The sequence below is a fragment of the Cetorhinus maximus genome, chromosome 9 (genome assembly GCF_964194155.1).
Source record: "Cetorhinus maximus chromosome 9, sCetMax3.hap1.1, whole genome shotgun sequence".
NCBI classification, from domain to species: domain Eukaryota; kingdom Metazoa; phylum Chordata; class Chondrichthyes; order Lamniformes; family Cetorhinidae; genus Cetorhinus; species Cetorhinus maximus.
In genome coordinates, this window is record NC_135887.1 from 95,793,157 (window position 1) to 95,810,006 (window position 16,850).

At 42.7% G+C, this 16,850-nt stretch overlaps 1 protein-coding gene across 1 annotated transcript in view; it reads right to left on the reverse strand.

Annotated features, from left to right (window-relative positions):
• LOC144685073 (serine/threonine-protein kinase BRSK2-like) overlaps positions 1-16,850 on the reverse strand; it is a 383,048-nt gene that overhangs the window by 130,452 nt on the left and 235,746 nt on the right. Inside the window, exon 6 of the mRNA XM_078549609.1 lies at positions 12,626-12,772. Coding sequence (XP_078405735.1) covers positions 12,626-12,772 — 147 coding nt within the window. The remainder of the gene's footprint in view (positions 1-12,625; positions 12,773-16,850) is intronic.

Below are 16,850 nucleotides of genomic sequence, written 5' to 3' on the forward strand. Positions count from 1 at the left end.
TCCCTTTAAAATGAATATATGAAGGGTTCAAAATTCCCTGTGGTGATTCAATTACAATGGTAGTTACATTACTAAATTTAACTAGTATTGAGAATCAAGACAGCTTTTTATTAATACAATGTAACAAAGGAATTTATGTTAAAGCTTTATTGATGGAATAAATGTTACAGGGCTTTTGGAAGACTAGGCATAATAAAATTAACATGAAACAATCAGTCAAAATCACAAGAGCAGAACCATCTGAGAAAATCACTTCAGTTTTGTAATTTTAGAGCTTTTGTAAACACAGGGGAGATTGCAGGTACATATTTTGCATTAAAAATAAATTTAAATTCATTAGAGCGCAATTATGAGGTGATACTGAGTGATAAGCCTGTTCACAGTTGTATGCACCATGCGCTATTTGTTTTCCAGTTCGTTTCCAGACTAATGATAATAATATATGAAAATAGAATAGAAGGTAACATTACTTCTACAATAATTTTAACAACACTCTGGATGCCAAATCTTTCGAAGAAATGTGGGAACCATTAGGTTATTATTAATAAACAAGAAATTGTGTATTAAATGATGATTAAAGCACACCCATGCAGAAAGTGAATACAGTGCCTCAGTGCCCAATGACAAAGCATGGTAACTGTCAATTAGTATACGCTTTGCTCAGAGAACCTGTTCTTTGTTTATGCAGAAAATTAATGTTGTTAATTAAAAAATAATATACAATCTATCACAAAGTCTCTTACTTTGTGCAAACATTTCTTTTCTCTCTGTATTCCACCTTCTATTTCACAGTTAATAGGCATTCACCTTGCTTCCCAACCTCAATGAACAATCCACGATGTAGCCACAAGCAGATCCAGCTGTGTGCTACGCATGGCTCAGTTGGCCACTCTCTTACCTCTGAGTCAGAAGATTGTGGGTTCAGTCCCATTCCAGAATTTGAGCACAAAATCAATGCAGGTACACCAGTGCAGTACCAAGGAAGTGCTGCTCTGTTGGAGGTGCTGTCTTTCAGCTGAATATTTAACCAAGGCCTCACTGCCCTCTCAGTTAGATGTAAAATATCCCTTTGCAGTATTTCAAAATGGGGAGTTATCCCTGGTGTCCTGGCCAATATTTATCCCTCAGTCAACATCACAAAAATAGATTATCTAGTCAATATCACATAGCTATTTGTAGGAGCTTGCCATTTGCAAATTAGCTGTTATGTTTCCTACATTAGAACAGTAATTACACTTCAAAAGTGCTTCATTGGCTGTAAAATGCTTTGAAATGTGTGGAGGCCTTGAACGGCACTATTTAAATGCAAGCCTTTCTTTCCTTCTTTTCAATACCATCAAGATTGCTTTGACCCCTAATTTTCCCTTTTCTCTGTAGATGCCTCGTTGCCATTTAGTACAATCATATGTTAGCTTGGCTAAGATTAGATACTCACTTTATGGAGAATTGTGGATACAAATCCATGCAGATGGTACAGTATATTGCAGCATCAGCTTGATGCACAATTGCAGAACCCACATTGCTCTTTTTCTGATCTTACATGTGATCCATTTTTTCACAAAGATCTTCAGGCCAGCAGACCAGTGGATCGCTATTGTCAGCTCAAGGTGATGGAGATGCAGGAGGGACACCGTGAATTAATCATCATTTCATCACAAGAAAGGATCTTAAAAATTAGGGTTGATATTTTGAAGATATCAGCCCAAATCAAATTATACACCCCTAGTCTATAAGTAAGTGATATTAATATATCAGTAAGGTGGACATGCCTTAGTGGCAGGAAGTGTTGAAGTAATGTGCATCCTTGTTAAGAACTGTAAGTTGCATTAATCATAAGTGTGCAATTATTGATGTACATCATAATTTACACTACTTAGAAAAGATAATGGGGCAGCACTCTCTGACTTTTCAGGCAAAGAGGTATTATATTTCATGTTATGACTAATGCTGAATGGTCTAACCTACTTAAAAAATACTCTCAAGTTAAACTGATAGAGGATACATAAAAGTGCGAGCCATTTCATTCAATCAGTTGTATTTCTAAACATTGAGACACACAGCAGCTATTAGGCAAAACAACTCAAGGCCACTTAACACCATTAAGAAATGTTCATAGCTTTACATCCATCATTTAATTTTCAAGAAACCCAGCTTATCTATTTTACCAACAATGTAAGACTTCCACTGATCCATAAAAAAAGATTTTTTCAATGATCTTGCCATCCAAATGATCTCCATTTTTCAAACAATCTGAGAATTCCCTTGCTGCAACAGCTTCATAAAGGTGATCTCACAGTATCACAGTATCTTTACAGGGTAGGAGGAGGCCATTCGGCCCACTGAGTCTGCACTAGCTCTCTGAAAGAGCATTCCACTTAGTCCCACTCCCCTGCCTTATCCCCGTAACCTTGCACATTCTCTCTTTTCAGGTAACAATCCAATTCCCTTTTGAATACCTCGATCGATCCTGCCTCCACCGCCCTTCAGGAAGTTTGTTCCAGGCTCCAACCACCCCCTGGGTGAAAACATTTTTCCTCACATCACATTTACTCCTTTTGTCAATTATTTTGAATCTGTGCCCTCTAGTTCTTGATGTTCCCTTGAGTGGGGACAGTTTCTCACTATTTACCCTGTCCATACTTCTCAGGATCTTGAATACCTCAAGCAAGTCTCCTCTCAGCCTTCTTTTCTCTAAGGAAAAGAGTCCCAACCTCTTCAATCTACCCTCATAGCCACAATTATTCATCCCAGGAATCATTGTTGTGAATCTCCTCTGTACTTTCTCCAATGCCTTCACATCCTTCCTCAAGAATGGTGCCCAGAACTGGATGCAGTACTCCAGATGAGGCCTAACTATTGTTTAATACAAGTTCAACATGAACTCCTTACTCTTGTACTCAATGCCCTTATTGATAAAGTCAAAGATACCACATGCTTTATTAACTGCTCTCGCAACATGCCCGGCCATCTTCAATGATCTATGTATGTATACACCGAGGTCCCTCTGTTCCTGCACCCACTTTAGAGGCTCTCCCTTTATTTTATACTGTCTCACCATATTCTTCCTGCTAAAATGAATCACCTCACATTCCTCTGCATTGAACTTCATCTGCCACGTGTCTGCCCAATCCACCAACATGTCTTTGTTCTTTTGAAGTTCAGGTCTATCCCCATCACAGTTGACAACGTTTCCAATCTTTGTATCATCTACAAATTTTGAAATCATGCTCTGCATACCACAGTCTACATCATTAATATATTTCAGGAAGAGCAGAGATCCCAACACTGGCCCCTGGGGAACTCCACTACAAACCTTCCTCCAATCTGAAAAGCAACCATTTATCACTACTCTGTTTCCTGTCACTCAGCCAATTTCTTATCCAAGTGCCTACTTTCCCTTTTATTCCATGACCTAGAATTTTGTTCACAAGTCTGTTGTGTGGCACTGTATCAAATGCCTTTTGAAAATCCATATACGCCACGTCAACCGTGTTTCCTTTATCAACCTTTTCTGTTACCTCCTCAAAAAACTCCAGCGAGTTAGTTAAACATGATTTTCCCTTAGTGAATCCATGCTGGCTTTCCTTAATTATCCTGCACTTGTTATAGAAACTAATTTGTCTTGAAATATCAGGGATTTTGGAACTTCATTTTTTGCACAGAGAACTTTGTCCAGAGGCAGTCTTAATTTTTGATCCGCCCCACACAGGACAGGGATTTACCAAATACCTGGCAGGAATCTTGAAACCATTTATTAGTGATTGGAGATTATACAGTGAAATCTTTATTATCTGGCATAGGTGGGGAATGAGTGGTGCCAGTTAATCAAAAATGCCAGTTAGTGGAGAGTTCCATTTACCAACAGAATAGAGCATAATAAATTATAGCATGAACTAATATGCAAGTTCTCAGGAAGTAAAGAACAACATTCTTTTTACTTCTAATCTTCAACAGTACATAAAAACATAAATCAAAGTATAAAATAATATAGTACACAGGTATTGGTTCCGAATAACTTTGTCAATGTTTCTGGTTGATAAAATGAGATTTCATATTGGGGGAACATCAGAAATTCCTGTTAGTAGCGAATTTTGGTTGGTAGAGTGCCCGATAACACAATGTTTACTGTACTCTCCAAGTTTCTGACTGTAGGAAGCTCTACCTTTCTTATGATTTTGAGAACCTTGCCATCATCCTGCACGCTCATATCCAAAGCAGTGCTCCTGACTCTGTCATATCTTTACATTCTCTTAAAATAATTATTGATGGAACTTTCCCAGTTAGAGATATCTCTAGAGCTGAATTTAAAAAAGAATTTTGAATATAAGTACTCAACTAACCATTTCTTATTCCTAACAGTCCACTCCAATGGAATAGATACACTTCAAACTCCATCAAAAACAAAAACAATTTATTTTTTTGCTGTGCACGAGCCCACAAAACTCAACATTCAGAGCAAATTCAATAACGAGCTCATTTAAACTAATACAATGTCCTTGCTCAGGCATGACAGGGTGATGTATTACAATACAAACAGCCTTCAACTGCAGCATCAACAAAAGGGCAGGAAGCAGGTATGCAAACACAGGCAAGTCTAGTCAGCAGTGATAACAGTGTCTCTGTAATTGAGGTATTAATATAGGCATCTAACAAATGGAAGGCCTTTTTGAAAAAATATTAGATGAATTGAGTATGAACCGGCCCTGAAATAGCAATCATCTCGTCAGTTAATGGATAAGCTAAGAAAAGGTTGCAGCATGATATTACTTTCACATTAATAGATGCTGGATGATTGCCAATTATATTATGGAGAAGTTAAACATGGATTTTCTAAGAGCTGCAAATACCAGGATGGCCAAACTTACTGAATTCTTTGAATGAAGTAACAGAATGAATAGACAAGGGCAAGGGAGTGGTTGTAGTACAGCACACATGAACCTCCAAAAGATGCGACACAAGAAAACTCACGACTAAGCTTGGGGCATGTGCAGTCAGGGACTCGGAAGCAGAATGGATTTAAAGATGGCTATGAAGCAGAAAACAAAGTATTAAGGAAAGTTGCTCAGACTGATGGAAAGTGGGTGCCACATAAATAAAGATGGACAGAAACCGATCAAATAAAGAATCTAGGAGGAAGTTCTTTAAGCAGAGCGGTAAGAATGTCGAACTCACAGCCACATGGAGTATTGAAGCAGACAGCACTGGCACATTGAAGGAAGTTTGATGGATGCATGAGGGCGAAGGGAATGGTGAGATAAAAGGACAGGGTTGGAAGAGGTAATTATAAATGGAAAGTGGGAAGAGGATTAAGTATGGATTATTTACAAGGGCATGACCAGTTGGTTGAATGTTTTGTGCCTCTGTTGTTGATTCTATGTATGCAAATAGGTGTTTGGCAGTTAAGTGCATACATTCCCAAACTATCAAAAACAATCAACGTTTCGAGAATATTTGATATTGTGTCCATACTTCCTGTCACAAAATAGCATGGAATTTCTAATAAGCAATATCACCCAGTCGCATAATATAGAAGATCCCTTCAAACCCCATTTCAAGAGTGGGAGGATGTCCAGCATGTTTCCATGTAACTTTTCACCTAGACTTTCCACTCTTATTTCTCGTGTTGCCACCCACCTCTTATTTCCCTAAATAACAGATGTTTCCTTTCAAATGCCATCTGAAATATTAGCTTCGAAATAAATTCCTTTTCTACTGATCTTTAAAACTCATCGTACCCGACACTGTTAACCTGAAACAAAAACCCTGGACTTTCTGCTCACGGTTTGATACAAATAACAACAAGGAAACAATCCTTTTGTCTCAATCAGCCTTTGTTTGTACTTACATGAGCAAACAGTCCACAATATATTTATCTACTCTGTTCCTGTGTCCCTTTATTCCACATTCCTTTATCCACCTACCCAACCTAAACTTTAATATTGTTTCTCCCACAAATACTAACCCTGGAGGTGAATTTCACAGGTTGACAACTGTCTAGGTATAATTTTAGCTGAATCCACCCAGCAAAGAATGAATGGGATTCAATTCTCAGAAGGAAAAACTAGTAAAAACTGGGAAATAAGTATACTGGTCCGAACTGGTCTTGTATATCTTAAAATGGAACACCAGTAAAAACTGGGAAATAAAGGTACTGGTCCGAACTGCTTTTTCCTTCTGGGTTGTTTGCCCTCTTTTACACTCCTCCTGATTCTACTCTCCCTCAATGGTCAGTTCCCTGTCAGGCAGATTAGGTCAAAATGACACACTCTGTGTAAAGCAGTTTCTCTTGTTTTCTTTTCCATAACTGTTACATTTAATCTCTCTCCCGTGGCACCATGTTTGACCCCGCAATTTCTGCAAATAGTCTGTTTTTACCTGCCTTCTATAATTTTAAGATCTTTTATCAAGTTGTCCTAAGGTACATTGCTCCAATGAACAAAAGCTCAAATTTTCGAGCCCTTCTTTGTATTTGTATTTCCTCATACTGCATTGCAGTGAATCTTCTTGCACCCTCCCTATCAAGTCTCAAAACGCTTCCAATAGTGTGCAGCCTAGTACTGCCCCCTGTACTCTAACTGAGGACATTAGTGAAAGTGTCACGTGCAATATGTCTGCCAATAGAATGTATCAGCTCACTGCTGGTGTGTTGACCTGCTCCCTTGATTTTGAATCTGCTTTTTTTTTCCACCAGGCTCCCAGTGGAAGTGTATCCTACTACTCTTCTTTGCAAGTTTCAATTTTGCTTCAGTTGTAACCATTACACCTCTTCTAGATCAATCTTTTGTTTCTAGGCTCTTTTGGCTTGCACCATCATCCCTTTTGCCACTCATTTCCCTCTCCCTTATTACAATCCTTTGTCCTTTCCTGCCTCCTTCTTTGCCCAGGCTCCCTCTCTACTTGTTTAAAAGCGCTTAATTTCCAACATCTTCTCGTTCTGATGAAAAATTACTGAACTGAAACACTGGGGGGAATTTTATCACCTCTTGTGGTGTATTTGATGGCAGGGAGGGCATTTAATCAGGCAGGAGGGTGGCGTGCGAGCACCCCGGTGCCTTCTGCCTCTGCCAAAATTAAGTCCGGGGCAGGAAGGCCCGTGGTCGGACTTCCAGCCTCAATGCCAACTGAGGCCCCCTAAGGGACCATTAATTACAACTTAAGGACCTCACCCCACTACAGCTGGTATTAGCCCAGCTGTGGGAGAGTTTGTTACCATGCGGCGTGCACATTAAATAAAACTGTGTGGGCTGCTTGTGGCCTCCGGTGGCAGAGTGGGTGTGGGGCGGGGTTGGGGGGCGGATTCCCTCGTTCAAAGGTACTCAGTACTCAGGGACCTAGCATTGGGATGGGGAGGAAAGTGGAAAGCCACATTCCTGCCCTTGCTGCCAACTTCCCTCCCCCCACAACCTTCATCCTGCAAATCCCTTCCCACCATGATTTACCTCTGACCTGGGTCGCTCTTCGATCTTGGGCCTCCGATGGCCGCCGTTTCCTCGGCAGCCACAACCTCCCTAGCGACACTGGTGAGCAAAAGTGATGCTGACCTCTGATTGGCTGGAAGCTCTTGAAGGGCAGTATATCCAACCCCAGGGTCCTGGCTCCAGGGAATGGTTCAGCTGTGGCCACTTAAACGCACGAGAAGAGGCAACAAGGATCTCTCACTGGCTTTCCAGCCCGCAGGCAAAAGACCCAACACCTCCATAAAATCCCCCCTATTAACTCAGTTTCTTTCTCCAAAGATGCTACCTGACCTGCTGAGCATTTCCAGAATTTTCTGTTTTTATTTTACCTTCCTGACTAAATGGATTATATTGATGAGCTCACCCACAAGCTTTAGCAGATCTTGAATTTGATCAAATCATTCCCTCTTTTTGATGGCACCACTTCCATTATGCATCAGCTTTGACATTGAAAAATATTCCCAAGCATTTCATTGAAGTCTAAAGAAAATGGACCCAAGCCAAAGGAGGAGATTATGAGAGTTGATTAAAAACTTAATCCAAAGCAATTGACTTTTGAGAATTTTGATTTCAGGAGGTAACCACTGGCTACATAGGGAAGTGAAAATAGAAGTATCACTGTTGTTTATCTGATAGTCAGTAATTTTATGGGGTGCCTTGGTCCCACGTACCCCCAAATTCACATGCCCCACCCTTTGCCAAAAAGTCCTGGGGCTCCCCATCCAGCAGAAGAATGGCTGCTCCGCAGGCATTTAACAGTTGATTAACCATTAATAGACCGGAGGTGGGACTTCTGCCCCTGAGGGACAGGAAGTTCTGTCTCAGAGAGCTGCCAGTCAATCAGAGTTCTGCAACGCTCCAGTACCGGCAGCACCACCAGGAGTGGTGCCCACTGCTGGTACTGCACTTGGAGCTTGAGGAGGTATTCAGAGCTGGATTGGGATTTGGCAAGTATTTGGGGCCTTGATGGGGACATGCTGACTATCCCCGGTGAGGGAGATGGTGGACTGCGGGGTTTGAGAGGCCATGCAGGGAGGGGAACCTGGGGTGGTCGGTGCGATGGGGGCTTGATGGGGGAAGGTTACACCTTGGGGACAGTCCTCTGTTAAGAAGGAACAACCAACACCCCACCTCCTTCACCCTGCCACCAGTCTGTGCAGGAAAACTTGTCAGACTGGCCACTTGGTGTGGGCCTTTCCTGCTGCTGGTTAAATCCCAAGTGAGATGAGGCTCTTAATTGGGCATTAATTTCCCATGTAGGGGCCTCAATTGTCCCACAGGCAGGCAGGCAGGCTATCCAACACCACTCCCATCACTAATAAAATTGCAATGGCGGGTAGGTTGACAGTGGACAGACTAGCTGCTGGATTTAACGTGACTACCCCAGCTTCAGGTCTGGCAGTGGGGGAGTGTTAAATTCAGCCCTATGTTTGTCATATACTCTGGTAACCATTTGTAGAGGCATTAATAACATTTCATTCAATACAAAAAGAGACCTATATTGGTATAACTCAAACTTGCTATGCTAACCAAATGAAGAGCTGACTTAGTCAGTATGCATCTATTGCCTATATCAAGCTGTAGGTGTAAGCCTTTTACTGATGTGCTACAGCAGATTATGCACCCATTTCTCCATAAACTTTGGTTCTGCATATCTGCTTATTCAGTTAATTTAGCGGGCGTGCTTTCAGATCCCATACAGCTTAACAATAATTACAAACTCTGGTTCCCAATATTCTAGGATGGGAAAGTGAGGTTGGTGACAAAATCTTAGGGGCTTACTTGAGGCCTTAACAGTTTGGTGGGTTGGGGTGAGTGATACCTTAATGTGTAGGTATGACATTATGTGCATAATTCTGATATCAATACATTAAGAGAAGTCAAAGTTGTGTTTATATTAGTTGAACAGTCACTTTCATTAATCCAATCCTTGACCAAGATAGTTCAACGTTCAGAGTTAAAAGGATGATAGGAGAAAATATATTCTAATAAAAAAAAATGAAAGAAGAATTCTTCCCAATGTATAAAGTAAAGAGCCCTGTTGTCCCTGGGAAGCACCTTGACATTGCTCCCATAAAAGTAGGTTTGCCAGGAGAGAATTAGAGAAAATGACCAGGGTACCATGTTTGATTACATATATCTGGCCTCCAACATTCAGCTACCTACCTAGGAAAAGGAGGTGGGCATCACACTGATAAACAAGATAGTGGAGAAATCTCAATTTGCAAAGGGGACTTGAAGCTCTGAGGCTTTCTGTTGACAAAGCTTAGCTTCCAAATGAGAATTTATTTATCATTCACTTGGAAAATAGGTTTAATATTTGTAGGTAATTTTAATTTGAGGTCTAATGATAAAGTATTGTTTGGTCCAATCATCTCACAGCCCAACATATTGAGACAACATACCTATGTTACACATTGAATGTGTCTTTTTTTGTGTTTCCAATGTTTATATGATTTAATCATACTCTGATTTTCAAGCTTTTTTGTGATATCCAATTTTGTAATAAACTGTGAAGTTGCTGTGTGATTTAACACCTGCAAAAAGGCAACGCTCAGCTAGGGATCAGACTCCCTGGGAGCTGAACAAGTTCATGGCAACTCTAGCATATGTGTAAAGAAATCTGATCTTGGAGCAATAAATCACTTCGCTACCAAGTAACAAAAGGCCCAGCAGTATCATTACTTTACAGTCTGAGTTGTAGTGGTGATTAAACTGGAGTTAATTCAGGTAACTCACATTTGCTGTTGATTTTAAACAGGGTTGAGCTTGGATAATTAATTTATCATTTTTTTGGCACAGAGCAGCATAACAGTGGAGTGTTACAAATGTCCCAGTGAATTATGGCATGGCCTAAGAGACAAAATGTACAATTTTCTCAGGTTGTTGCAGCATAAACTGGGCTCTATGCCGCTTTTACTGCCAGGAAAGTCTCCAGAAAATTCTGGGTCAATATTTTAGGGTTCTGTTGGGAGTGGATGCGTGTCGGAGAACTGGAAAGCAGCCATTTTCAAAAATGGAGACAGAGCTAACCAGGGTAATTACTGGCTGGTTAGTTTAACATCTGTGGTAAGGAAAATTTTACAGCCCTTTAACTAAGCCAATATTACTAAACGTCTAGATGAAGGAAAAATAATTAGTGGTTGACAACATGGATTTCAAAAAGAAAGCTCACGTCTGTTAAAGTGGATAGAGTTCGAGGAGAAAATGGCAGAAATGGTACATGGGAGAAATATGGAGGATCTGGTGTACACGGGCTTCCAGAAAAATGAAAACTGAAATATAATAATGATTCTATATAAAATCTTAATAAGATTATAGTTAGAACACTGTATGAAGTTTTAGGCTCCACACTATAGGAAGGATATGTTGAGGCAATACAGCGGTTACAGCATAGATTTATCAGAATGCTGCCTGGTATGAGGAAATATAAATACGTAGACAGACTTACAAACTGGAGCTGCTATCATTAGAAGAGAAGATTAATGAGCTGTATGATATAAATGTTTAAAATTATGAAGCGATTGGACAGAATAAAACAAAACAGACTGTTTCCAATGACTGGGGTCTAGAACAAGAGGACATAGCTATAAGATGACTTCTAAAAGATTTAGAATTGAGGACAGAAAGAACTTTTTTAAAAAAAAACACTGCAAATTTTGAAGTAGTGAAGTCACGATCAAGTTAGTGATTGATGCAGAGAGCATGTCAACATTTAAGAACAGGCTTATAAGTAGTTGAAGGAAAAAAGGGACAAAGGGATGTGGAAAGAGGGACAAAGGGATGTGGAAAGAGGGATAAAGGGATGTAGAAAAAGACAGGTGTGCGTTTGTGCGGAGGAATGGTTGGGCCCAATGGCCAGGTTCTTTGGTGAAATAACCGTGTAATTCTATGTAGCCTTGCCAGATTCACTATCTGGTAGAAAAAAGGTCAACCTTCTGTATAGCAAATTTAAGCGATTTCAGCTCACATTCTGGGGTCACTGGCAGTTGTATGAACCTGCACTGCAGGAGCCAGATGCTCTTGTCTGCCATTAAACTAAATATAAAAGCAACTTTAGAAAACCAGTTGTTCATCATGTCAGGGTATCTGCTCTGCCAACTGAGTTGAGAGCAAGTTACTCATGATCCTATTGTTCAATGTAAATGTGAAATCAAAGGCAAGATAGCCATTTCTAAAAGTATATGCCGTAGTTTCAGAGAGCAAATACTCTATCTCCCCACTTAATTTTCCTGCTTTGCATATAACTCACCGTACTCCAGACAGTATACATTAAAAGAAAATACATAGCCTTTTCCTTAAAGACCCATTCTTTTTGTTCAGGAGATAGTGACTCATGCTGCTGAATGGCAACATGAATGCTAACGTCTTGCATTACCTCACTCAAATGACAGTCTTCTCATGTATCTAGGCATTGAGGATTGACAGGCTAGTTGCTTTGGAGGGCACTGGAATTGAGCTTGATAGTGTTTGCACATGACATTCACATAGCATAATTTTCTGAAGAGGTTAGCAGGAGGAACTCTGGCTAATTACTTTCCCCTTCTCCTACCCTTAAATGCTTTGAAACAAAGGTGGGGAGTAAGGTTGCTGAATTATTGTGCAATCTTCTTCACCACCTGGCTCAGGTCAGCTAACACAGCGCAGTGCAGAGCCTAGGATCTTGTAGGTCTACCTGACTTAGCTTCTAACTGGGCAATTAAATTATCCACTAAGCCACCAGGGAAGCAGCTTTGCTGAAAAGCAATTATCTTCTCCAATCCACCACAGCCCTGATTTTCCAACTAAGAATAGATGCTTTTGCCTTGTGATTGATCACACTGCATCTCATTGTGTTAGTTAGAGATTCCTCTTAACGCTTCAATAGAATATCAATTGAGATTGGGACAGCCCAATTGGCATGTTTAGCTCATTTTAAATGAGAGCTTTAGTCAAACGATGTTTGTGTTAAAAATTGTAGTGGGGAAGAATGCAAAGAAGTGGGAAAGTTTATCACTGACACTTAAGAGCATTATGAGTTTTTATTGAATTTTAAAAGTGTTGGAATCACTGCACTGTATCTTTGAATGTACAGCAGTTTTTTTTTTAACCATGTATGATTTGCATGGTCAAACAGGAGATTAATGTACAACCAGAAAGCAGCAGAGAAACAGAAAACCAATACTTACAGTTAAACGTTTTGAAGCATCCACCTCGATCATTCCCTTTAAGAGATTTTGGCAGTCCGGCGGTATAAAGTGTGGCATATGAAACACTCCACGTTTTACCTTTTCCAATAACTGTCTCAGATTATCATCATCAAATGGCAGTGCTCCCTACAAAAGCAAGAAAGCTCAGTATTGACATTCTTGTTTTACTTGTTCAACTGATAAGAAGCCTAATGTTAGAAGTCATTGAAAGCAATTTCCTTTTCTTAAAACATTTTTGAATTGGCTTTAGGGAAAAGCGCCATTAGCTGAAGTAACTACAAAGATTCGTAAACTACTTTTTATTTTTTTCAGGTAGGGAGGGAATATTAAAATACAGAATAATTATAGTTGAGGTGAAATTTCACAGAGACACAAACAATTATGGTTTCCTCAAATATCACTGTTTATGTATTGTCTTTATTCTCTATAGTAGTTGTTGTAAAGCACTTCTCATGATCTCGGGACTTCCCAAAGTGCTACACAACCAAATAATTACCTTTGAAGCGTAGTCACTATTTTGATGTAGGAAATACAGGAAGCAATTTGTGTACAATAGCTCCCACACACAGCAATGAGATAAAGACCAGAGAATCTGCTTTTAATGACATAGGATGGGGGATAAATAGGAAACCGGGAAGAACTCTCCTACTCTTCTCTGAATTATGCCATAAGCATCTGACGAGAGGGCAAATATGGCCTAGGTTTAGCAGTTCATGTGAAAGACAACACCTCTGATCATGCAGCACTCCCTCAGTACTATACTGAAGTGCCAGCCTAGATTATGCATTAAAATCTGTGGGTTGGGACAGGAAGTAGTAGTAGCAGGTAGTCCTTTTGGATTTATATAGACTTAGATGCACCTTTGCGGGTTTAGATGGTTAGGAATGTTCTCACTTGAATAAACAGAAGTGTTCCATTTTCATAATGTCCCCATCACCAAGTTACCAATCGTAGTTGACACTATCAGTAGGAACTTTCGTAAGTGAGTCGTGTCAGCAGACTAAACTATTCCCTATTTGCATCCATTAGGAATGAGAAAATATAACTACAGAGTATGCAAAATGACCAACTGCTCCAATTTAATCCCCCTCATTCTTTCTCCAGAGTGCAGGTGGCAGTGGTACAGGGACAAAAACAACGGGCAGGATTTTCCAGCCCCGCCCATCGCCAGGATCGTCTGGTCCCACCAAAAATCAGCAGAACTTTGTCTGGGCTGCCAAATCTCCTGCAGTGGGTCCTGCCATTACAGAGCCAGAAAATCCTGGCCTATGGCCTGAATTTTATGTAAGTCATGTACGATTGGCAGGGGAGGCGTTATCCGCTCCTGTTCGAGATCGTAAGCTTGACGCGACTTCATGTGGAAACGCGGCCGGATGGACATAAGCTCTGTGCTGCAGATGGGGGTGGGAGCGTGTCAGGCGCTGGGTCCAATGGGGACATGGTGGGGGCTTGAAGCAGAACAGAGGCAGCTCCCTGAAGGCTGTCAGGAGGTGCAAAGAACCCTGAGAGAGCTGCCCAGGAAAGAACTGAAGACTTTAGTATTAGAAGGTGTCATGGCCTCAGCACCAGGCGAGAGGGCAATGCCGGTGGGCACTCTGAACCCCTACTTCTTGGATGAGTGCCTGTGCGCTCTAGTGGAGGCATTGACTGCCAGGCATGACATACTCATGCTGTGGGATGGCAAGAGGAGGCCACCACACCAGACAAAGAAGGTGGCAGCCCAGGTTAGTGGGCAGGATGTCCTACGGTGCATATCGCACCTGGATCCAATGCTGCAAGAGATTCAATGATCTTCTGCGCACCGCAAGGGTGAGTACCCACTTGGCATGGAACTACAGATGTTTTGGAGGGTGGCTGTTCATTGTGGTGCCCATGGGCGTAAGAGTTAGAGTGCCAAATGGCACATAAACCTGTGCTGGCCAAGGCTGGGAGATCTACCCAATAGTGTTGGGTGCATAGAAGGGTGATAATGCGACAGGAACCTCCATCTGCTTCTCCTGGGTGGGGGGTGGGGGTGTGGGGGTCAGGGGGCTGCAGGTTGGTATGGTGTTGCAGGCAGTGGGTGGACTATTGAATGCGCCTTGTCGGTACCGGAGAAGATGCTGTGGAGTGCACATGAACGGGTGGTGGGCTGGCCAACCTACTTGTACTCAGTAAGTTCTAGATGGATGCCTCTGGAGTCATCCATCAGGTGGCAGATGCTAGATGTCCAGCAGAATGCACAGGAGGATCTAGTGGAGATCATGAGTGTCTGCGTGCCATGGTCTCTGTCAAGGAAGAGTCCATGCGGAGCGTAAGCACTGCATTGACCCGGAGCTCTGAGCTCACAGCCTCCTCCATTGAGACAGTGGCGACTCTCATGGAGAGGCAGTTCCAGGAACTGAATCAGGGGTTTCTGGGGTCGCGCTTGGACCTGCAAACCCACATACTGACAGTGCGAGAGACGGATGAGGCACCTAATCTCTCTGCTAGGTCCCGTCCATCAGTGGTGAGCAGAGGGGTTCAAATCAACCCCACACTGGCTGATCAGCTGCATGTCGCATCTGCGGGCTCCTCTCAGGGCGCTCCAGACGAAGGCAGCAGTTCCTCTGCCAGTGCCCGTGGCATCTGATGAGGCTGCGATGACTGAGGAGTGTCCAGCCATGGCACTGGACCCTCCCTCCCCAATGGGGCCTGCACAGGTTCCACTGGCCAGAGGGCATCTGCCAGGGTAATCAGGGCAGACAGGACATCACAGTCAGGAGGCTGTCTCTAACGCTGCTGCCGCTGAAGCGGTTGTGGGGTGGTGGGGGAGTGCAGTGGCACCAAGACGCAGCACTCGCAAGCGGAAGTTTAAGGCACTATAAACACAAGAGGGGTTGCCATGGGTGACATGACTTCAGTTGAAATGTGTTCTATGTTCAAATTGTGTAAACATGACCACCATCTAAAGACATTATTATTTTTCATGGTCTGATTGTGCTTTACGTCTCTCATAGGTGTTAGGCATGGGAGTGGCTTGTTACTCTATTTCAGAGTAGTTAGTTGACATAGGAGCCACAGGATGGCTTCATCAGGAGCATTCAGTAAGGAGGTGTCACCCTTGCCCTCACTTTCAAGCCAAGCCTTGGGTGCCTATCTGAATGAACAGAGAATCAAGGCCTACCTGCCTCCTGCAAGGTTCCTCACTTCTGCAGCCACATCCTCACCCTGGGCTTCCCTCTGGCTCCTCATTAGATGCATCAGTTTTGTCAGCCTCTACAGCCTGGGGAGCTGCCTCGCTGTCTTCATCCTCCAAAAGGCCCCCTCTTGAAAGAGCCAGGTTGTGCCATAGCGCAGCACACAACGACAATAAGTGACACACAATCTGAAGGATATTGCAGTGCTCCCCCTGATCGGCCCAGGCAGTGGAGCTTCATCTTGAGCAGGCCAATGGCCCTCTCAATTACTGCCCTTATAGAGGCATAACTTATATTGTACCTCTCCTCCACTTCTATCCTTGGGTGTCATAAGGCACCTTTTCACCCATAAGCCACCCAGAAGCCAACCATCCAACCGAGCTGCAGCAACAAAGAGCCTTGGCACCTGGGAGTGTCTCAGGATGTACGCACCATGGGAGCTGCCCGGGTACCTGGAGCAGACCTGAAAAGCCTGTCCCCTGTGGTCGCAAACAATCTGACGTTGATGGGGCGGAGGCCCTTTTTGTTGACGAAGGCACCCAGCATGCCTGCTGGTGCCTTTAAGGCCATGAGTGCAATCTATGGCTACCTGGGTGCAGGGAAACCCAGCAATTACAGCGAAGCCTCTGGTTCGCTCAGCCTGACTGGCATCATCAGTCCAGAAATGAATGAAGTTCATCACCCATCTGAACACAGCATTAGTGACCAGCTCAGCGCAACTGTGGGCAGCAGATTGGGAAACACCACACAGATCTCCCGCTGACCCTTGGAAAGAACCGGACGTGAGAAAGTTCAGGGCCACTGTCACATTAAGACCACGGCATCGGGTGGCCACTGAATTCGAGGCAATCTCTGGGCCATTCATGTGGCACATGGAAGTCACAGTCTCCCTAGAGAGGCGGAGCCTCCTTCGGTACTGGACCTCCGACATGTCCAGGTAGCTGGAGCACTGCCTGTAGACTCTCACTGCAGGATAACAACATCTTCTGCCTTGCACTTCATGCTGGCTCTGCACCCCATGTGGCTGCACCTCTCTTTCCACAGGT